General features: G+C 41.7%; 1 protein-coding gene across 3 annotated transcripts in view; it reads right to left on the minus strand.

The window, feature by feature from the left end:
* The window catches only part of rptor (regulatory associated protein of MTOR, complex 1), a 132599-nt gene that overhangs the window by 21629 nt on the left and 87324 nt on the right, over positions 1-23646 (minus strand). For all 3 annotated transcript variants that reach the window (XM_007888666.2, XM_007888667.2, XM_007888665.2), the window contains exons 21-26: positions 23055-23173; positions 18954-19057; positions 15238-15430; positions 10415-10525; positions 2427-2532; positions 33-147 (exon numbers count right to left, since the gene is read on the minus strand). In XM_007888666.2, the coding sequence (XP_007886857.1) occupies positions 33-147; positions 2427-2532; positions 10415-10525; positions 15238-15430; positions 18954-19057; positions 23055-23173 (748 nt within the window). The remainder of the gene's footprint in view (positions 1-32; positions 148-2426; positions 2533-10414; positions 10526-15237; positions 15431-18953; positions 19058-23054; positions 23174-23646) is intronic.

Consider the following 23646-nt stretch of genomic DNA (forward strand, 5'->3'; position numbering starts at 1 on the left):
CGAAACACTAGGCTGGTGGACTGAGCTCTTACCATATGCTATCCTTGTCAGCCACAGCGATGCAAGGGGTGAAAGGATGAAACTTAACTACAGACGGCACGCCTGGGTTTCTGTTGATAAAGATTTGGTCGTCCAATCTCATGATGCCTGGGAAGAAAAGATAAACTAGTTTAACGATAGAAAACGGATACTACAGATTACTGTCATGGTACTGTGGTAGCATTGCAAACCGTGCAGAAAAAGTCACACTCTTCTTGGAACCATTTGTAATCAGGCTCAGTATTACCTCATTTCATTTCAGCTTTAGAATGGCATCGATATAAAATTCTGTTTAATGTGTAACCTGAGAAAAAGGGGATTAAAAATGTAATGTGTAACATTAAATACAGTACATTATAATGCAGTGGTTGGAGACCATAAAACCAAAACGGTATCATAGAGTGTCCCCACCCTGGTCATAATGATAACATCGATAATCCTTGCACTTGATATAGTGCCTTATTAGGTCGTTGAGATGTCTCAAAGCGCTTCACATGATATACTGTAAAGTGGATTGATTGTGGAGGAATGCGGCAGCCGGTTTGCGCACAGCAATGTCGCACAAACAGCCATGTGCTTATTTTTTTTCAAACATAGATGGCTCAGGTCATGCTTGCATGCAAGAAGCAAGTTGGTCAGTGGCGAGTGCTCTCGTGGGCATTTACAGCAGGTGCAGTGACCAGGACGCCTTCTGTGCCCGAATGCTATGTGCAATTAACGCCAATAGCTGGAAGTCTACGGGTAGTAACATCCAGTGAAAGACGAGTACAATCTGGGGGGGACATGGACCACATCAACAGGAAGGGGATCACTTGTCACCTAGTAGCAAAGCAGCCAAGCTCAAAGTGAGTCGTAAAGCTTTTAAAAAGAGGCACCCAATGGAAACGGCGTAGAGCAAGCGTAGGAAAAAGACGTGGCATTAGCCCCGTGTAACTGATGGCCAGAAATAGGAGTGAATTTTGCAATAATGCCAGCGATAATTGAGATTTGCCAGGTTCAGGGCATAAATGCTACAGGAAAAGTAAAGGACTTGCAAAACTCTGAGTGAATACTATCCATCTTAATTCAATCGGGTATATTTTCGGCCTACGGCATTCGTAACAGACCATAAATGAAATATAGATGCACCGTTTCATGTTCCTGTGCATTGTGAGAATCGAGCCCTTTCTTTCCAAACGTATTAAGAACATTATATAAGATCATCATCTGAGATGAAAATCTGAAAAGAGCTGGCTTTCACAGACCTGTAGTTTTCACTTGTGTCAGCTGTTCCCCCATGGAGTTTTAAAAGCACAACTCTTTCAGCAGCGTAATTAAGTACATATATCACTATGCACAGCTTATAAATACAATACAGTCAAGCCCACCAGGCCCATATGTCACCAACTGGACAGTCGGTAAAAGATTTGCTTATGACTTATTCAACACCACTCGCTGGCATTCCTATTAGATGGGAGTCTGGTCACAATCAACTCACTTCCCTTCTGCCCCCACTGTACTCCGAAAATCTCGTAGATATCCGGACGGATAACATTTAAAAAAAAATCTTTTGAACGATAGCACGATGCAGTTTTTAAAAACGAGGCTAAGTGATGCCTTGATAGAGCCCAGCCTGCCAGTGGCTAAGGTCACGTAAAGCCTCTTTTGGTCAACGATCAGACTTCACAGCTACTAACGTGCAGGAAAGCCCGCTCAGACATCAAGTGATACAGGTTGTATCACGATAACATGCCCAGGAGTCCTGTAACACGAGAAGCACAAGTCAGACAATTTGCTGCCAACCAGACTTGAGGCCAATTTAAATTGGAACAATAAGAGGTAGGGAACAAACTGAGAATTCGTAAACGTCGAATCCTCGGGAATTGGTTGAGATTTAATGAATCGGCTTTGTAAACCATATTGAAGATCTTTTTCCTGACTCAATTTAATTAAGAATCTCCCCTTTCCCTCTCCTCCTCTCCACGTGATCCGCTCCTCTGATTCCGCTCCAACTATTGATGGCAGAGCCAAGGGTCCTTTTGGGGATTAAAAACCAGACAGTAATCCAAGTGGTTTTGTCCTCCCTTCCCTTTTATGCTCGCGAGTTCATTAGCTCCTCATTTCCCTGATAAGGTCACACATTGTTGTGTCACTTGGTGACTGAGAGACACACACACGCGCTCATGTGGCCTTTCAGATCATCGAGTGGGAAATGCTAACAGCAGTGTAGATTGAATCAAATTCTCTCTCTTCGCCCCATCCTTTGGGACAAATGCTTTCCATGCTGAATTAAAAGCAGGAACTCCTGCACTGGTAAGTAGGCATATCATTAACTGCAATAAATCTTCAAAGGTTAAAGCTGTCAGACAGTGACTGACCATCCCATTACCAACTAATGACCAGCTCACCTTTCTGTATAATCCTTCGAGCTCGCTTTCTGACCCGCCCGTTACGCAAGAATCTCCATTCCCGTTCCTTCCGGACCTGGCTCTCGACATCATGCTCCTCGGGAATCTGTAGATGACGTAAGTTACACAAAGTCAGCATTAAACATGATGTCAAAGTACTTTGGCATCAAACTGCATTTCCAATGATGCCAGTCATGGACAGCAAAAGTTACACACTAATTAGTTCCCAAAGATTTTTATGTAAATAATTAATAAGCCATCAAAGGGTAACACAACTCACCACTTGCACCATCACACCAAAGTATGTTGGCTCTCTGGGCATAATTAGTATCTGGGCAGAAGCTAGTACTGTTCCGTAAAACCATCGGTAAAGTAACCGCATTGATTTTCACAAATGTTGGACCAAAACCTTTTAAAAAATGTATTTAAGATCTCCTGATTACCACAAATTCGTGGAACCCAAAGTTTTACACACGTTTCAAATGAGATTTCGACAAAGTAAATAATTAGCACAAAAGGGTGCTGAAATTAGTCTTTTTGTCCCCTTGAAATGTCAAGGTTAAGTTCAAGCGAAGATACCGATTAAATGTATTTGTGCGAGAGTGAAGAGGGATCATCTTCTATTGTCTGCTTCAAAAGTAATCCCCGAGAACTATTAAAGTGCTCATCCACTAATTACAGGGCAAATTAGGTTCTGGCTTCACAATAACTCGTACACAGATTGTTCTGTACTTACTAACAAGGCTACACAATGCAGAATGGATTTATCCGATTCGATAATAGTCTCTCATTAGTGTTCTGATGGTGTCATCATTCAACCACCACACATCAACAAGGCTCCATCACAAAATAATCCTTGCATTCGATATTGCACCTGATCACGTCAAAACACCACAAAGCACTTCACAGAATCCTCTGTATAAAGTGTATATTTGTAGGCACACACGGCAGCCAATTTGCACACAGTAAGGCCTCACAAGAAGGCATGAAGTGAATAAACAATTGTTTTTAAATTTGGGATAGGGACATGGGGAAAGCCAAGACATCACAAGAGAACTTGTCTTTCTGAATAGTGCCGCGGGATGTTTAACATCTGCCTGAGCAAGTCCTTGGTCAACGTCTCATCCCAAGACATCACCACAAACAATGCAATAAAGATTTTAAAAATAATAATTTTGTCACTCAATGCATGATTATTTGTGGGACACTGCTGGGTGTAATTGGTTGCCACATCTCGCCCACAATATATAGTGTCAATTCACTTTACAGTATTTTCTGTGAAGCACCTTGAGACGTCTCAAAGACGTGATAAGGTGCTTTATTAATGGCAAGAATTATTATTATTAATGCACTGACCTTGAGATTAAGGCTGGGAGAAATTTCAATCCTCTGATGATTAGCACAGTGTCATTCATTACATTTTAAATAAATGAGACGAGGCGTCAATTGCATTGAGTTTGAATTTGCAGCAATTTAAAATTAAATGTTTCATCTTTCAAAATCTTTTGGGAAGGGATAATGAACCTTTTTTTCATATAAAAAAATGTTAATTTTTTTTCTAGAAATTGAAATTCACACATCTCTGATTTGGAAGAGCTCCTTTTAAATGAAGTTGATAATTAATCAGATAGTCTATTATTAAGAGGCTTGTTTGTCTGAGAGAAAGCTGTTGAATACAAATAGACTACGGCTTGGAGCCATTATAATTATGACGGCCCACTGATAGCTTGCCAAAAAGCTCTAAATCGGAAAGTGAAGATTTTCAAATTATAACCTGTATACAGAGAGTGCTGAGAGAGGAGTCAGACTTTGGAACGGAGTCAAAAAACACAAAGATTCCAACGGCCTAATATTCCACCTCGCCTTAGCCTATTTTGTGAGCCCCTTTTGCCTGGAGATTCGAGGTCGTGCAGAATTATGGAAGATTCTTGAAGCCGGTCACGGTTTGGAAGCCGCTCTCTCTTTTTAGGGTCCTCGGAAAACCGGCTTACAAATTAAGCCCAAATCTGGGACTTTTCCACAAGCGTGTCATTGGAGTAAGAATGATTGAACCAGCGTTAGTAAATCTGTTTGTTTTACAGGGTCCTGGTAAACACATTGATGTTATTTGCTTGAACCACGGCTTCTGGCAATGAGGTCCACGTCCTCACTATTGTTTCTTCAGCTCCAGTGGGAAGAAAAATCAAGCATGAGAAGAGGCCTAAACATCACCAACACAAAGGCAGGATTCAATTGCTCGCTACACTTTTATAACAGAATGAATTGATTGTCCCTATCACCATGTGTTTATGTGGAAGGAAAAGTTCAAACATTGTGACGTTTGCTTTTGCATAATGAATGCATTCCCAATTTATTGTTCTCCTGACGTGAAAGCCGCTATACAAATGCAATTTTGCATTGATGCATTGTAATAACTAGCCTACAGAAGCACAATAATGTGCCGGATACATTGCTTTGTGATTCACCATTCAAAAGAACTAATTTCATGCACTTTGGTAGGAAGGGAACAAGGGGAAAGTGCTTGTACAGAGAAGTCAGATACTTCAAATGAACAATAGTACATTAGAAGCAGTAATTCACCCCTAGGGTTCAAAATGAGAGGGACTATTTCAGTCTGTCTTGCCAGTTATGTCTTTGGTGAACCCTTCAAAGTTGGACCAATGCCTTGACTACCCACTCCCACCAGCTGCCAGGAGAAGCACAAAAATAAAGCAAAATAGTGCAGTTTGCGAGAAACATTTAAGAATCAGGTTTGTATGGCTGTAAAGAATTCGCTCTTAGCAAGTGTGGTAAATCTACTTTCTTCAAACGTGTGCTGCACCACACGTGCGCACACACAATTTTCTGCGCGTCATCTTCATATTCCGACCGACAAGAGTCAGAATCGAAGCATTTTGATGATTACTATTTACTGGATAAGCTAGTATTCAAAGACTTAACTGTGCGGGTCCCAAACGTAAACCAGCAATGTGCAGGAAGCCGGTGAAATTACAAATCGGAAGAGCAATACCGTTAATAATATCGGGAATATGCTGTTCAAAAACACAGCTGCAGTTACTGCAGACTGGATGGTCTGAAACGATTGGGAGCTACATTTAACTTTGCTTCTGCAGTGCCCAGAGCTGGCTGGGTTCTGCACTCCAGCATCCCTCTCTTCATAAATATTTTATAATGGTTACATAAATTTGCAGTTTCACTTCGGAAAGCACCGCAGTGCTCACATTCCCCTTTTCCTGCATGCTCAAAAGATGTGGTTACTCAAGCACCGGCCACAATCATTTACAAATCGTGGGGAAAAGAAAACAGCATTTTTTTTTTCGTTCCGCCTAGGATCAACCCTCTGCACGCTGCTATTCACATTGGTTTCCCTTTTCAGAATTTGAAACGTTTTATACGTTTTCAAATCTGCTGCTTCTCCGAACCAATTCTCACAGGTCTCCATCAACATCTCTTATCATTCTATCTTATTCAAAGATGATTCTAATGAGGGGAATTTTCCAAAGCCCTTCAGAAACTAGTTTTGCTCTTGAAACGCTTCCGGTTACCTAAAGCGTACGCAGATTAATGGCTGTGATCCAAAAATCATCTAAAAAGTTTGTCAACAGAGTTACTGAGGCACAAAATGAAAATGAAACGGGCGAAAAGCAGAGGCTAGGTTACAGTTTAGCTTTCAGTAAGTCATTGCAGCACCTTGTGTTACTGCGCTACTCTTGCGATTTATAATTCCTCCGCCTCTTTGACTTCAAATGTAAGAAAGGGCAGAATTTTGGAAATCAAATTGGGTTCTTAAATTCACTCTTCAAAGCAGAACAGGTTTCCTTTAGACAATACTTTGGATTCTTCATCTTCGATGACACAAATACTCTATAATGAATAATAATCCTAGCGTTTGATATCGCATCATTGAGACGTCTCAGAGCACTTCACAGGATTTTTACTGTGACGTGTACAGACTGTGTAAGTGGAAAAGGCTGCTTTACTGCTATTGACCAAAACAACATCTTTCAACAGACAAATTTGGGATCGCAAGTATTTTCATACTAGATGCACTTAAACACAGAAAAGGTGGAAATCAATGTGAAAACACCACAAAAGTGAAATCTACAGAATATGGCCACCTCCTCAAATCCCATTAAGGCAGGAATCAAATACTTGGGCTGATCTCAGCTGCTAATGGTAACATTAAATGCCAATTACTTGCTCAAATTAAAAGCAGTGATAAAAGCCTATCAGCCGAGTGCAAAAATTTAACATACTGACTGGATGATTGAGTTATAAATCAAAGCTGCACGATTACAGGAGACAAAATAGCTGAAGCAGTTTCTTAAACAACACTTTTTTTTCTTGGGGTTTGTCTGCTTTATTCACAACTTTGTGGCATCAGTGCAGGGATGGATTCAGCCATAGCAAGGTACACAGAAGAGTGCTAACTTCAGCATCTATGACCAAGGGCTGTATCACTACAGTCCGGAGGCAGGCAAGGCTGTTCAACATCCCCACAATTAATTTCCTCGCTTATTTATTGACAAGCTGTTAAAAAAATAATCTTTAGGATAAGATGTTTCTGAGGCATCAGCAACTTGATGACGTTTGCTCACGTAATACGAGCAAGTTGAGTGAAGCAACTATTTTCTCCCAGCCTAAAATCACCCGAAATAATGACAACTCTAGTTCAACAAATACAACCTTCTGTTGGTAAGCGTGATTCAAATACTGAAACACTCCAAATGTACATTACCTTGTTTTTGTTTTTTTTAGGGATGGAGGGGTAAGGGGGGGGGGGGGAGAGAAGAGAATAAATACAATATATTAAGACAAGAACAATCTAGTCTTTTATTGGAGTATATACACACACATATACCTATGCATATACAATCATATGTACAGTCTAAACAAGCACTGAGGGATCATCACTTTAATTGACACTTTATTCTTTAGCTGACTTAGAAGAGAAATCAAAGGCGTCCTCTTATTCTGTGGGAATCCACCCCCACTCCATACTCCCACCCTCCCCTCCCTATCATTTTGAATAGTTACGGGACTTGGAGTCCTGTAGCTCAGCGGTTAGAGCACTCGCCCTGCAAGCGAGACACCTGGGTTCAATTCCAGGCAGGGCGAAACCTTGGGCAAGTTTCCTTACCTCATTCGCCTAATAATAATCCCTTCAAAATAAAACAATGATAAATTGGTCATTTTCAATCCACCACTGTTTGTGGGACAGACGCTGCTGTGCGCAATTGGCTGCTGCGTTTCGCCCACACATATACAGTCAATTCACTTTACAGCATATTCTGTGAAGCGCTTTGAGACGTCTAGAAGACGTGAAAAGTGCTATATCAAATGTACGGATTATTATTATTATTATTTTAACATTCACCAGGTAACAGCCAAACAGGAACTTGGTTTAATGACTCCCCCGACAACTGAAACGCTCCCCCAGTATTGCATACAATTTTTGGTCCAGGTCATGAGATCAAAGCCCAAAGCAATGCCTGAACCCACAACCTCCAGACTCAAACGCACGTGCTACCAGCCATCCAAGCCTGGCTGCTTTCATCTCACGCTGCACGTACCAAGGCCACGCATCGCCACTTCCTAAAACACCACCTTTCATTTCACGGGGGGGAACTGAGCTGGACTGAATTGGCTCATTATAACGGCACCATTTCATTATGTAGTAACTTATCGTCAGGATAATATAGACAGTCAGTCCTATCTTTTTTCTTCCCCCCCCCCCACCCCCCCACTTCAAAAAACTCTGTGCAATAACGCACAGCTCTTCTTCCATTAGCAAGCTGCCTGTGAACTCCTAAGGCAACGTGGGCGTTGAAACAGTGTTACATGATTAGGATCATGACACACCATAGATTTTTACATCTTCTATCTCCCACTCAGTGAGAACCAATTATTAGATCTGCGTTGCGCTGCTTCAGTATGTTGGGAGAAAACCAATAAACTGGTTTTATTTAAACCTCCCCACACCCCTGAGTGCTTCAGCCACAGCTGGCACAACTGTACGAAAACTGAACCAAGCAGCATGGAGTACGCTAGTATTCGACTGCTTCAGAGTGAGATAGATATAACAAATAAAGCCAATTCACGAGATGGAATGCCAAGACGTTTTAGTGAAATGAAGCTTCATTCATCTGCCTTAATGCTCAGAGAGCCGTTATCCCCCCCCCACCCTCAACCGCCCCCACAATAACATATGAAGAGGCTTCACTGAGCTTTTTTTTTCTTGATTGTTAAACATAAACTTAGAAAGTGCTTTAGCATTGATGTGAATGCTCCCGACGTGCCTCCCCCCTGCCCTCAAACACGGGGGAATCCTGGGATCCTGCTATCCTGAATAGCAGCATGATCCACAACATAAGTTAATGTTCACAGATATCAGCTGTGAGAACCATTTGGGGGGGGGGGCGGAGATCCACACTAAATAAATTTCTCAAATCAGGCTGCAAGTTGGACCCCAATTGTCAAGGTAGAACCTAAAACTGCTGGTGATATTGAAATAAATTCACCGTTGAATCCACTGTGTGTAAGGACAGCGCAGACTTATGAAAGAGCAGCCACGTACTCTAATCACAAAACCTTAATGGAATAATTTGAAGATGCCACGTGTCAGGGAAGTTTGCGATTCAACGGTACAACCCTCTGAATACCAGCTCAGCATTTTAACACGTAGAACTCAGGGGTTTCTGCAGCATAAAGTTTACTGTTACAATCCCTGTTGCTCCCAACTACTTTAGTTCTCCTGCCAGTCAGTGCGCTGTACAGTACATCATATGAAATGTGACTGACATTTAGGGCCTGTGACTAAAATATCATTACACAGACATAAAGTGATGTTAGACCCGTACTTTCAGTGGGCAAGGAGAGAGTTACGATCAGATAAAATCCAGTTGGGCTTTGAGTTCGCCACCACCATTTATTTCAGTATTCCTCAGCAAAGAATCTGCGGGGAGCCATTCCCGTGAACGGGTGAGATTCAGGGATTTCTCAAATCGTTAATCAGGTCCCATTCCTGTGCTACTTGGAGAACATGAAATGAATTAAAATCGGTGGAGCTTTAGCTATTCTGGATCCATTTAAACTAAACCTTGCAGTGACTGGATGGTGTAGGGATTTTTTTTAATACATTTATTGTTCCATTTCAGTTTCTCTTTTGGGCTCCCTTCAATAGAGGTTTAAACGGTTATCTTACCCTTGACATTATGTTGGAAGCAGCCCCCGTCCCCCTCATGAGTAATGTTTCACCTCTGAAAAGTTCAATCCCGACCACATTCTTTTTATTAATTATATTAATTATTAACGCCAGACCTCCCTGTGCCTCCTACGCTGACCTCTTCAACCTTGGTCACCAGCCAACTCCAACACAAACGTGAGGAAACAGCATCTCAGGGTTCAGGCCTTTTACATCCCAAACCCTCAACTTATTACTTCTTTTTCCCACCCCCATCCAGTTTGTTTCTTGCCCCCATTCCTCCTGATGTGAAAGGTGTTCAGCCTCTCACGCCTGCATTTTTCCCCACATGATCCCTCTGTCTGCTTGCCGTGTTCTGATAATGGAATCATCAACTGCCTTGTTGCGTGTGGAGTCGCTTTTTAAATTCTTTCCAAATACTTGGCCGGGTCTGTCTTGTCTTTTCCTATACAGCCACCACCTCACCTGAAGCACCAGCCTGCTTTTCAGATACGGATTTCCAGCAGTTCCTTTCTCACCCACTTCCACCAGGACTGTGCTCTATTAATAGAGTGTATCCCAATGTGGGACGATGTCAAAGAATTTTTCCACCTAGTTTCTGGGCAGCAGATCTGAGCAGTTCCCAGAAAGAGTTCATGTTCTTAATACTGTGGCTCTCCTTCGCCAGGGCCACATTTAGCCCGGTGCAAATCGAACAACTAATGTCATGATAGTAAATTTGTGTACCTCCAGCCCTAAACAAGAAATCAATGTTAATCTGCGATCTTTAAAAGCATTTGATTACCTTCATTACTGGCTGCGCAAAATACTTTGCACTCCAATCACAGTAGCCCGTCTGCATAGTGGTCGTTATGAAGCTTTTATGTCCAACTCCATCCTCTGAATCTTCGACAGTCTGGAAACATAAAACCAGCTGGAATTACACCCCACAAGTTGTACCGAGCTTCTACAATTAAAGGCCTCTTTTCGTTGAACACCGGGTTAAACAAGACCTGCACATCGTGCATCAGCCTGGCTCAGTGGCAGTGCTCTCGCCTCGGAGTCAGAAGTTTGTGGGTTCAAGCCCCCACTTCGGGATCTGGAATCACATTGTCTAAACTGACACTCCAATGCCACTCTATGGCTGTGCTGCATTGTTGGAGGTGCCGTTTTTCAGATGAGACGAGGTCCCATCTGCCTGCTCATAGAGAACTATTCGAAAAGAGAAGGGAGTTTCTCTCTCCCGGTGTCCTGGCCAACAATCCCACAAATAAAATAGGTCACTCACTCAGGGCTGTTTGTGGACACTGCTGTATGTGGACTGCTGCATGTTGCGCAGTCATAACCACTCTACAATAAATCCTGCAAAGTGCTTTGAGGCCTCTCAACAACATAAGGCACAATACCAAATGCAAGTATTATTATTATATAAGAGTTTCATCTTTCAGCAAGACAATCTTAACTGAACATAAACTCGTACCAAACTTAGCAACACGCAGCAACAATTTATTCTCCTCTCACAACCCACAGAAACGGTTCGAAAAACTGGAAAAGGAAAGACTGTGAACTAGTTACGGGTTATAAATAAAGTAAAAGCCCAGGAATTTAGTGTTTATTTCTCTGAAAACTCCTAGATGCCGTTAGTTCATTATTTGATTCACAGACACTCAATAAACAACACATTCCTCAGTGTATACATGTCCACAGCTAGCACTGCACTGCAGCCTTTTTTCATTGAATGATGAAAGGCAGCACAGAATCCACCAGCAGCCAAAGCACATGTCTACAGTTACATGGGCCTTATTGTTAATTACGCTCTAAAACCATCACCCTCGTTAAGAAAAATGGTCATTTCGACACCTTGTCTTCTGCTGATGGAAACACAGCAGTCAAATTTGTATGCTGCAGGTCCAACAACCAACCATGAAATGAATCACTAATTTATTTGGAAGATTGTTATAATAATCCTTGGATTTGATATAGTGCCTTGTAACGTTGAAACATCTCAAAGCGAATGACAGAGATTTTCTGTCAAGTGCAGTCAGTGACTGCGCATTTGTGGCAAATAGGGCAGCTGATTTAGGCCCAGTAATGTCCCCCAACCAGCTGTGAAGTGAACAACTAGTTATTAACCAGGGGGGGAATTGTTGTCCAGGAAACTGGGACACCCTCTCTTCTCTTTTCAAATAGTATTGTTTGTGGGATCTTTTAATGTCCACCTGAACAGACAAGACGGAACTTTAGATAACATCTCACCAAACAACTGCGTGCGTGACAATGCGAAGCTTCCCCAGTTCTGCATCAGCCTCGACGGTGAGCCAACAGCCCCAACGTGGAGCTTGAACATACCTCATTTTGACCCAGAGGTGAGGGTTCTAACAACTGAGGCAGGTTGACGTAGATTTCTTGGTGATAGAGCATTGGTGAGTTTCATAATCCCATTTAGCCCTGACATGCACCTCTCTCCAAGCTACTTTTTGTTCAAACATGGTCTCTGCAGTTAGCCAAACGTAGCATCAGATCACTGCCACCAAATCATCAATGACGACTTCAGGTGATGGAATGCAAGCTGCTGTTAGCTATTCAACATGCGAAAGGACTACAAAACACTCAACTTCTTTTTTTTTATACTTTAAAATTGTAAACTTATCAATTTGGGTCTGCTAGACAATTATACTTCTTATTAGTGTAAAAGAAAAAGGCTCATTAGTAGCCGTAGTGGGTCAGAGTGCTGTATCGGTAACATCATTAGTGCCAAGTTGTCCTAGCAACCAGTACCAGACACTCAGCAAGACTGGATATTAGTCCCTTAACCACACATGTACACACTGTAAACACACGCTATAAACACACACAGACAAGACACACGCACGCACACACACACACACAGTGATTAAATTAATTAGGAATCTTGGTGCCTTAAGTGCCAACTTTTTCATTCAAAGGTTGAGAGATTTCTGCTCAGCTCTGAACTTGCTACAGTCCTTCCCTCGTGCTGAGATTTTCTTTAATATTAAAAAAAATAAAAGCACTGTCCCATTTAAAATTTTAATACTATTATACCCTGGTGACCTGCTGACTGACATTTCTGTTCATTAAATCAAGAAATAGCAACACTGATTTACAATGGACGAAACTGATGCTTTGATTGGGAAAACTAGACATGATCATTAACTACAGTATGTCAGGCATTTTCAAAGAAAACGGCCCAAGATGCAAAGGTTGGGGATGTTGCCATAGGTTTTCCAGCGCCTTGGGACATCCTCCCGACGTGAAAGGCACTGTACAAATGTCATTTGTCGCTGTTGCTTTCAGTTAAATAGTTTTACATTAAGAAGCGTTGTCTCTATAAGATTTAGTATTTACTGGACACATTAACAATGAAGCTCCAGGCATAGGATTACAGAGTGGCTGCTTGACAGAAGCCCCGCTAGTTTGGCTGTGTGTGTGTCATAGTAACAGCATGAAAGTGGTGTTGTGACTGGCTTGCTTCTCTGACATGCAGCAGTTATCTCAGTTTCGGTATGGGATGCGGTCACCGACACTGTCCGTTCGTGTGCCATTGAGGCACTGTAAAGACTTGGGACTGCTCGACTGCAATAGTCTTGGAACAGTACGACCATAAACAAAATCAAAATAACACAGCCCGAGACTCAACCCTTGGTCTAACACAGACTGCCTCAAATCTAAAACCATCACAAAATATTAAGCTGCCAAATGTGGAGCACTGAGACCATGTGTCATTTCTCTGAGCCACGTGTGGGCTCATTTGGAACATATGTACGACTGTTCCTGGCAAAGGTAATAAGCAACTCACTCTGTGATATTAAGACATGGTGAAGGACAGCCCAAGTGCACTGCAATTCTACAATTCTTTTTCTAAGTAGTCCAAGAACGACTCGACGAGTTTTAATCAGATCTTATTGTTGATCCATTTCCAAATATTGCTCCAATCTCAGTCACCAAGCAATTTTTTTTTAAGTAAACACTGGAGCCAGAAGCTGCTAATAAACAGAGGGCAAAAATATTATTCAAATGAATTTCAAAATGTTAATTTCTTTCCCTGTCTCCAGGTGGAGAACTGATCAATTCTGTCTTGATCTGCCAAATACGAGCAGTACTTGAAGCAAAAGGAATTGTGCTGAGTTATTAATGTCCCTTCACCTCTTGCTCCGAGGTTGGATCACAGCCCAGATTGAAATCCCTCTGTCAGACCACTGCAAACATCCCAAATCAAGAGTTTCATTGTTTTTCGGTTCTAAACGGCTGTGAGATCCAGGCCCACAAACATTAAATGATGTTGAGGCACATTATGGAACACATGTCTCAATAATAATAATAAAAAATATATAATATACAATCCTTGCAATGTCACTGAAACATTCTCAAAGTGCTTCACAGAAAATACTGGAAAGTAAATTGACTATATATTTGTGGGTGAAAAGCAGCAGCCAATTGCGCACAGCAGTGTCCCACAAGTTATTATAATGGTAGGAAAGGCTTTTATTTTCACCGTAGATATTCCTTATATCGAAAATAAATGTTTGCCACGTTTCAAATGTGCTGGAGAAATGAGCTGATCAACTAAGCAGAAAATTCAGGTTATAATGAACAATAGTTGAGTGAGTAGTGCAATTTTATCCCTCTCTGTCCCTTTTCCTTTCCCATAGATTGTAAAACTGAAAGTGTATGGCACTTCAACCGACACCGAGACAAGAGAGCTCACAATCTCACCAAATGGCAAGCATCATCTGGGGAATGAATTGGAAATTAAGTGTTGGCTAGATGGCTCACCGGGCTGCTGAGAATTCCTCTCTTCGATCATCGTAAAGGGTTAGAGAATCAGCCAAAGCCTTGGCAGTGAGATCACACATATAGGCCAAGGCTATACTCTGTTTTGCAGCACAGTGTAGAAAGGAATAGGTTTTGAAAGCAAAAGGACACCTTCTTTTAAACAGGCATAACATCAACGCAGGCCCTGGTTTTGTGAGGGCAGCACTTGAGTATTTTGGATATTCAGTCAACACTTTTGGAGAATTTCACCGTGATCAGTCTCTGCATGAACCAGCCGCACTCTGAAATGCAACCTCTTTTATACTGAACAGCTCGTTCACACTGCGACTTACACCAGCGCACAAGGTTAAAAAACAAATCACTCTCTCCAGTTGGAATTAGTTTTAAATAAAAAAAGGTATTTCTGCCCTGCTGATCTTTTGCCTCTCCCAAGTCATAATCTTTTTTTTTAAAAAAAATAATCTTCTCAAGTCCTTGCATTTCCCATAGGTCGCATTTGCAATCATTCACGACGCCTGCTTCTTCGGATCATTTTCAATATCCTTCCAGTTATATATTTCAGCCCCTTTGATATAACTTAAAATAAGACCTTTACTCTGTGGTATTCTTTACATATAAATGCACGTGATGTGTGACTGTCCACAGAGAACAGCACTCTACACACTCACTGTTGAGACGTCAACTTCATATCAACGGCAAGACACCAATTCTAAAATAGACCTTTGTGATTCACTTGAGGGTTATTCTTTGAACTTTCAAAAAAGTGCTCATTTATTCCATTGTTTCAAGTTTGTTACCTTCCACGCAACAGCAAACCCAACAAAAGCTTCTTACCTGATCGGGTCCCTTATCGAACATCTTGCGTGTTCTGGAAAACTGATGGGAATGTGGAGTGTACTGCACCCCTACTACTGTAGTGGCAATTCCCTGTCGCGAGGCTGCGGCTGATAACTCCCTGGGGCCAGGCTGTTTACTCACATCGTTGGTTAGACTGGAACTACTCGTACTGGGTATGGGAGGTGAACCTCTGGAACACACAAACAAATACTGTATTAATGCTTTTTCATTTACAAACGATTCAGGTCCACGTAGAGACGCCTCAAATAAATCAATGCTAAGTCCGGTTAAATGGACTGTTCTGGAGAGCATAATTAGAGAGAAGAGAAATGCAAAGCTCAGCGGATTGAACCCAGTGTTAAGTTTAATGGAGAATGTACCTTGAAGTTCGGCACACCAACACACAGAGCTGGAGGGGTGAGAGAGGCGGCGAGGTGAAGGGACTGTGGAATGGAATTCCAAAGGTTGGGGGCAGAAAGGCTGAAGGTCCGACCACCGATGGTGGAGCGGGCAGGGCAGTGGACATGGAGCAGGACAAAGTCCGCTGAGCGGAGGAAGCGGACAGGTCAGTAAGGAGCTGGCGAGTCACAGTGGTGGGCAGGACCAAGGCCGAGGAGGGCTTTGAAAGCGAAAGCCACTTCTCAGCTACTTGATTAACTGTTTCACATGAGCAGGCCAAGGGTGACCATGAGGTTCAATCGCTCAAGGACAAAGGGATTTTTTTCATTTCTACGGTTTTCAAACACCACTCTTTTTACAAAAGGCATTCTGCCAAGACACAAGGCAGAATATTATGGAACATCATGAGTAAGTGCAAAATCCTGGCAACATGTCTCAGTCAACAATACGCTCGGATAACACTGAATATTCCAAACTTTTTATTTTATTTTTAGGGTTTAGAAAACACCACTGCAATCTTAAAGGGAAACTCCAAGGTTCCAATCCTCCCATTAAGGGTACAATATGTAATCTTGCCTGTACCATCCAATTCCGAGTCCCATCTCACATTTTGTAATTTCACCTACACCAGAAAGCTGAGGTTTACACACTTTCTACATGAATTGAAATAAACTCTCCACCATTGCGGAGAGATAGTTTACAGGCCATGTGGCCAAATTGATTCATCACACGGGTGAAATCATATGGAGATGTAGGAGGTGTGGATTTTTAAACCTTTCAGACCCAGGGTAACGGAAAAATTATTTTTCAATCAATAACGAACGAAAAGCTGTCAGTATGCAACACACGTTTTTTTTTAAAAAATTGTCTAATGCTAAGTGTTCTTAGCTATTTGAGTCAGTAAAACCAATGAGTGTGATATCTACTGACAAAGACATCTAAAGCATCAAGTGTTTCAAAGTGCTTGATAATAAATTGCTGTAAGGTGTAGTGACTGCCTGTATTAGAACAACGCAGCAGCCAATTTGCACGAAACTAAGTTCCGCGGACAGCCAAGAAGTGAATGGCCAATTAATCTGGACAATTGTTGGCCACGACACAAGGAGAAAACTCCCCTCTCTTCTCGACCAGCATAAGAATCTTTAACGTCCACCAGAAGCTCGGTTTAACATCTCACCTGATGACCAGGATCTCCTACGATGCTGCAAAGCTCAGGAAGAATAAATAGTGTGGCCGCCATTTTAACGACATTGCAAAATTAATCTCCAATTTCAAAGCTCAGCTGAGCTGCACATTCACTGAACTCCAAAACCAAATGTTAAATAGTCCCACTGGGAATCAATGTGGATTGGCAAGTATAAATCTGACTCACTCTCTTTCCACCCACATGCTCCACACTGTCATTCTCCCAGCAGCATAAATGAAAAGGCAGGGTTTCTGCTTTTTCCACCTAATTCAACCCAAAAGGAATGGCACTTTTCTGACACGATGACCTTAGAAATAAACAGATGTGGGTCCGCAAGTGGCCGTTCAGCTTAACCCAAGTGAAACCATCACCTGAACCCCTAACTCCCTCGCACCAATATACAGATTCACTTTTGTTCCAAACAACACTCCATTCATTTTGTCCAATGGAAGAATATTGTATTTCGCAACAAAATGTGTTCGTGGGACATCCTCCTGATGTGAAAGGAGCTATAGAAATGCAATTTGTTGTTGTTCTAAACATCACAACTGCAAATAGTGCATATTTAACCAAACCTAAAGCAGTTAATTAAAGACGTGTTTTGGAAAATGCTGATGAACAGTGACACCTCGAGACTAGTGGAACACGATATGTTCCTTGCTATTCAAATGAAATGTACCCAAGGGTTGCAATTAAGCTAAATTAATAAGCAATCATTTACTTTACTATAAGTCATGCTGTCCACATATGGCGAGCTCAAGATGTCAAGATTAACACAACTGTTCAGCTCAACTAAAATAATACCATATAGCCTGCAGCTACACTGGAAATGTTTGTACAAAGCTCTTATCAAAAGTATAACTTGAGTGTTTAGGTAAATCAAATTGTTGAAAATCGACTGGACAAACACACAATGTTTTCCAGGTAAAATCTCTAAAAATTTGTCAGCGCTGAGCAATCCGCTTGAAATAACATTTTACAAAGTTCGATGCCCTGTTAGGAAAGCTGGTGCCTTTTGGACCGGGAAGGTCACAGGTTTCATTTGCTGCCTGTGCCAAGGTGGTTGATTTCAGCTAAGAGCAGCACAAAGGACGCAGAGTGACTTCCATCTGGCCTCGTGCCTGGGTGCTGCACCAGAGGGGAAAGCTGAGCTAGGGTTCCTGTCCTCCGATCACAATCCGGTTAATTCTGTTGGAACGTGTCCATGCGGAGGCATCGGATAAAGACAGGATCAGGCTCAGCTGTGAGTATTCCCCCTCCCCTGGCTCAACAGTCTATCAACATTGCATCAGAAACAGCCACTGGGGGGGAAGCAGTAGAGGGCATCTGATGTTAATGAATTCTATGTGCCAGCTGAGTTCAGCGTCTTCAGGTCAGGGACGAGTAAACTCTTACTTGTCCTAAATCAGTCTCCAATTTCAGAGCAGAAATAAAAACCCAAATCAATCAGATTTTATCAACCATGGGAAATCCAAACTTGGATAATTCAGACAGTATCCTGTACAATACAGAGACTCGCCACTCAAGAAATATACACCCAAGATAGTTTTATCTCTATCACACTTTTAGATTCAAGACCAGAATTAGGATGTATCTGCTGGAAAATGGTCAACATAATGACCTTACATTGACACTGTTTGGGTTAAGCACTCAATAATAATAATCTTTGCATTTGATAAAACGCCTCACCACGTCTTCAAAGCACTTCACGGAATATACGGTAAAGTCAATTGACTATGTTTTGTGGTTGAAAGTGCTCTGGGACGTTACCCTGCATGAAGAGCCCTATATAAATTCAAGTTGTTGTTGTATCCATTTGAAAAGGAACTGGATAAGCACCTGAGCAGTAAAAACATTAAGCATTAAGGAATAGACACAGGGAAAGAATAGAAAGTGAGATTATTTTTTTTTAAAGTGGCGATTTTAGACAGGTGGCAGTGACAGAGACAAGGGAGGAATGTGTCTTGTTCGTTCCTGGAGATGTATGTTGGTACAAAGTGGCTTAGGAAGGCCATTTTGTGAAGCATGGAATCTGAACAGTGAGCTCGCTGGTTTAATGGTGAAGGCTCCCGATTAGGTGAAGGATTGCCAATGCCCTAGCGTAGTTTCCTTCTTGTTGATGACTTACCCAACTTGATGAATGTGAGTTCCCTTGCTGGTGGGGCTGGCTGGAGCCGACTGAGTAAGGGAGGCAGAATCCAAGATTCGCTGAGGTCTTGCATTCATGGTAGCCTACAGGGAAACAGAAAGTTGTCAAAAAAAATTATATTCACTGCCCGATGTACCGCTGCCATGTGAAACATTAACGTCTCCTCCGTATGAAAATAAGTGTTTGCATTTAGCAATTCCACTTTCATCAACTGCGGGAAAAAAGAAGGACCCTCCTTCACCCAACCTTCCCCAAACCTCGATCATCAATGACAATCAGCACTGGTTTTCTTAGGGAGGCAAAAAATAATAGAGAGAACTTTCTCAAACTAAATGTATGATGCATTTATAAATCATTCAGTGCCAGAAAAAACACAATTTCTGTTTCAGGAAAGATGAGGTGAGCAAGCACGTCTGAAGCTCTTCACTAAATTGCCTTCAACGTGTTCCAATTCTGTACTGCACGCATTCTTCGCTAAGCAATTTTGACAGAATATAGCCTAAGAACTCATCACAATACCTTGTTAGAATTTTAAAAAGGCTTTTTTTTAAATAAAAAATAATTAGAAATTTTACGTTTTGTACAAAAATTGTGCCATTTTGCTTTTTATTGAGCGATCAATCTAATTTTTGTTTCATTTTCTGCCAAACAATTTCCCACTGTTTGTAGCTTGTACACAAGTCCCACTCAGTACAATTTCAGCTGCTTCAAACTTGGTAAATTCCCTTTATCGCTGCATTGCTAGGAATCCGTACATATTGCTTATTAAATGAGCCTGCGCTCACCAAGCTACACAGCAATCTGTTCTATTAGGTAATGACTTTTCAGTGTCAAATTGTTCTTGCTTTTAGTTTGTGGTTTCCTCAATGGTAAATCACAATCCCTTCTCAAAGTAAAGATCTCATCTCCAAATCCAACCTCATCAAATGAGGCGAGTGTCTGTCCTCCGACCATTCTCTTTAATCTTACGTGCTCTACTTCAAATGTCATCACAAAGTCCATGGGGAACTCCACTGATTTCTATTGGACACATTATCATCAATAAGTTCCTTCTGCTTCGAGTGCAGAACTCGATTCTAATTTATAACTCAATTCTGGATCCCACGATCTTTCATTTCAACCAAGGGTCTCAGAGGAGTATATTTTCAAAGAGCTTTCTGCAAAGTCAATCTAGGCAACTTTGGACACCGTTACTCTCACCGACCAACCAGTTTATCTGCACATTAAACTAAACTATTCAAGAAGTGGAATTTCAAGTGAAGTTCCAGCGGTTTCAGGTGCAACAGATGGCCAAGCGAGTGATCTGAAACATGTTAACCTAAAATTACTAGATATTTCTTTGTATACCGCCACATATAGATTTATTGGTTGTATTCATTTATATTGATGTATTGCTTGTGGTATATTAATTCATTGGTGTCGCTGTATATTGATTGGTTGCGCTATATTTTAATGTTTAATATAGTCCCGGGAGAATTTATGACTAAAATTCCTAGAAGCGAGTGCCTGCTACATGACATGCCTGCCCTTCAATAGACATAAAATCCAGAGATTCAATAAACCGTGGTACATACAGTAGCTCTAAAAACAATCTGAAGAAAGTTGGTACAGGACAGAGTGGGCATTTGTTTCAATATACAGTAGCCATAAAGCCACTTATGTTCCTATTAATATCTCGGGATACAATATAGTTTGGGACATAATAATCCTTGCATTTGATATAGCGCCTTATCACGTCTTTGAGACGCCTCAAAGCGCTTCACGGAATATACTGTAAAATTAATTGACTATATTTTGTAGGCAAAACACGGGAGTGAAGGGGGTTGGGGGGTGAGGCATGTCAGGTGTATGTGACTATCAGGACGGTGTTCAGTACTTTCATGGGGTATTGATAACAATTTCAAAGACTGCGGTGGGAGTTGCAATCTGGCAGACCCCTTGTGGTGTGCAATGCTTTGGAAATATGTCACATGTAAGAGACTTTCTGTGTGTTTCAACTATGCCCAACAGAGCATCACCCACAACTTGAACTAACATGCTCATACATCCGGACCACTAAAGCATTGCGATGTTTCACAGAGCTTTTCCAGCTGTCGGAGTAGTTTCATTAATCTTTTTCTCCTCACTGGATGCCCGAGGTAAAAAATGTTGGCAGCTGGTCAGTCGTCATCTGCCAAGATTAGTTCCACATGTCGGTCAGCCTCCAGACACCAACTAATAAACCTCCAACCTTGGATACATTCAAGAACTAGCTTATGAGCTGATGTCTTAAGCTGTTTATTAAGCGTTTCCCTACCCCTGCACCCACCCTCAGTAAAAGGTAAAGTAGATTGGTTGTACATAAAGGCTAGAATTTGATGAAAATCCAGAAGTAGTTGGTATTTCTTTCCAATACATGACAAGTTTAAGGACTAAACGCCTAATACTGATATTCAAGCATTTACAATCCTTGTAAATCAATTCAGAACTTTTTTGCTGAAGTGGTGCTGAACGGACAGCTCTACGCTGTGTTTTATCACATAAACACACACTTATTCCCAAATCGTCTCCACACCTGTGGCTTTTTCTTCCGGCCATTTGCTTTGCATCTTCACATTTTAATCCAGCTGAATATCGAATGTCTCCCCGCAGACAGTCGCCAACCTTCAAGCGGTTAAAATATCACGAGTCGCAGCGTAATTTCTAGGCACCTGAGCTTGAGGTTTGCCGTTCAGTTTGATCATCCGTTGAAATTCACTGAGCCCGGGCAGACTGAAATGATTATCTTCTTTCTCCGAGAGATTTTCAGAGAACAGAAGATGGAATGATTATCCTCGAGGCAACTAAATTAGCTTTTACTCTGCAGATTTCACTAATAGAGTCACAACAGTTTTCCGAAAGCCTTAAGATAAGACGTCCAAGCAAAGCTTGCCCTGGCGCCTGGTGGGTAAAGGCAAATTCCACATCATTCCCATCACTAATAGGGGGACCAATGACCAATGCAGATTTTAGTACCGTATCAAAAGCAAAGAGCCACTTGATCAGAAGTTGCTGAAGCGCTCCTGGCCGCTACCCGGCGTGAAGAGCCCTATATAAAAATGCAAGTTGTTGTTGTGGTCGTTGAATCGATTTTTAAGTAAAGCTGCAGCTTAGAATCAATGCCCAGCTGCCTCCCATGTACTTAATTTGGTGTGCTGAGGGGATGCTAAGGCCAATCGTAAAGTAAGAATCAGCTTACGTAACAGAGATCAAAGGTTGCTGAGATGGTCCCAGCCTGTCCAGTTCAGCACCAAGGCTAGGTGATTGCTGTTGAACCACCACAGCTACTCAGTCATAGCATGAGTGGGTGAGCACATGCCAGGCTGCAGATGATGCACAAGCCGGGGAGAAAACAGTCGGATTTCAAAGCGTAACGAACGAGCAGCAGCAAAACACTGCCTAAGCTACTGATCATTCACATGGACAATTTGAAATTCAATAAATTCTGCAACAGCTACTGTGTATTCGATGTCAAAGTTCAAATGAATAATCTACTTAAACAAATGCTGCTCAAATTCAAACGTTTGTTCCCCACAATAACTTGTTACTGATTCATTGGCTTTAGAATTCCAACTCTACCCATGCGAGCAAGGGAAGACAGATGAGTCAAACTGCTTGCAACTTCCCACAGCTCTGAATTGTAAATCACTCTGATCTTCTGCATTGGTATCTCAAGAGACAGGCTTTCTACTTTCAAAGCAGCAGCCAAGATGCTCAGGCGCCACAATAGACTGTACACACACAGCGCTACTGCTCACTATAATGTACGCCCATGCGCCCCACTCATGCACAGCCAAAGGCCGGTAAAATATGTATTGCTGGTGAAGAAAAGACTGCTGTCAGCTGTAAACTACCATAAACAAATACACACCAAGGCTGGTTCAGTGAGCATGTCACTTTGAGGAGGGCAGATTGCAATCACTATTTGAGTCAAACTGTTTTGCAAACTGGTTTTGTCCTCGCTCAAGTAGGAATGTCTAGGACCAGAGACGTCTCAAAGCGCTTTATAGCATATACTGTGTATTTTGTGGGGGAAATAGACATCACTGCTCTGCACCGTACCTTGTAGGCTGTGTTGTTGAGCACCTTCATAGCCAGGTCGAAGACTTCGGGGAAGGGATCCGCAGCCAGGTGAAGCAGGACTCGCCAGATCTGAGTGTAGACACTGTTGAATGAAACACCTTTAAAAGAAAATAAAAATCCTCTTTAACTCAGGTGACATTTTTCTTTATTATTCATTAATCAATGTTTCGTGCAAAAAACCGAGGCGAATAAATCCAGAACCTTTCTTTCATTAGAAATTCTGTCTGTAATGTTTTGGGAGTCAGATTTTGCAGCCTGAAATAAATAACTAGGCTGATCAAAATCTTCACAGGTGCCTGTAAAATGCTGTATGACAGACATAAGCAAATTTATGCACAATTTGAGCATCACAGGTGAATAGTCTGGTGGAGTAACTAGTGGATAGTCTTACATAAGCGAGTTTCTACGCAATCTGAGAGGAGCTTTGTACCTAAATGCTCAGTGAAGCAATTAATAAATTGTACGGTCACAAAGATCTTCAATGGCTTTTACCACACTTTTAGGGAACTCATTAGTCGAGAGCTCGGAGCAGAGTCTCTTTTGCTCTAGTTACAACCCAACAGATTTTGAC

The sequence above is a fragment of the Callorhinchus milii genome, unplaced genomic scaffold, assembly GCF_018977255.1.
Source record: "Callorhinchus milii isolate IMCB2004 unplaced genomic scaffold, IMCB_Cmil_1.0 Scaffold20, whole genome shotgun sequence".
Taxonomy (NCBI): domain Eukaryota; kingdom Metazoa; phylum Chordata; class Chondrichthyes; order Chimaeriformes; family Callorhinchidae; genus Callorhinchus; species Callorhinchus milii.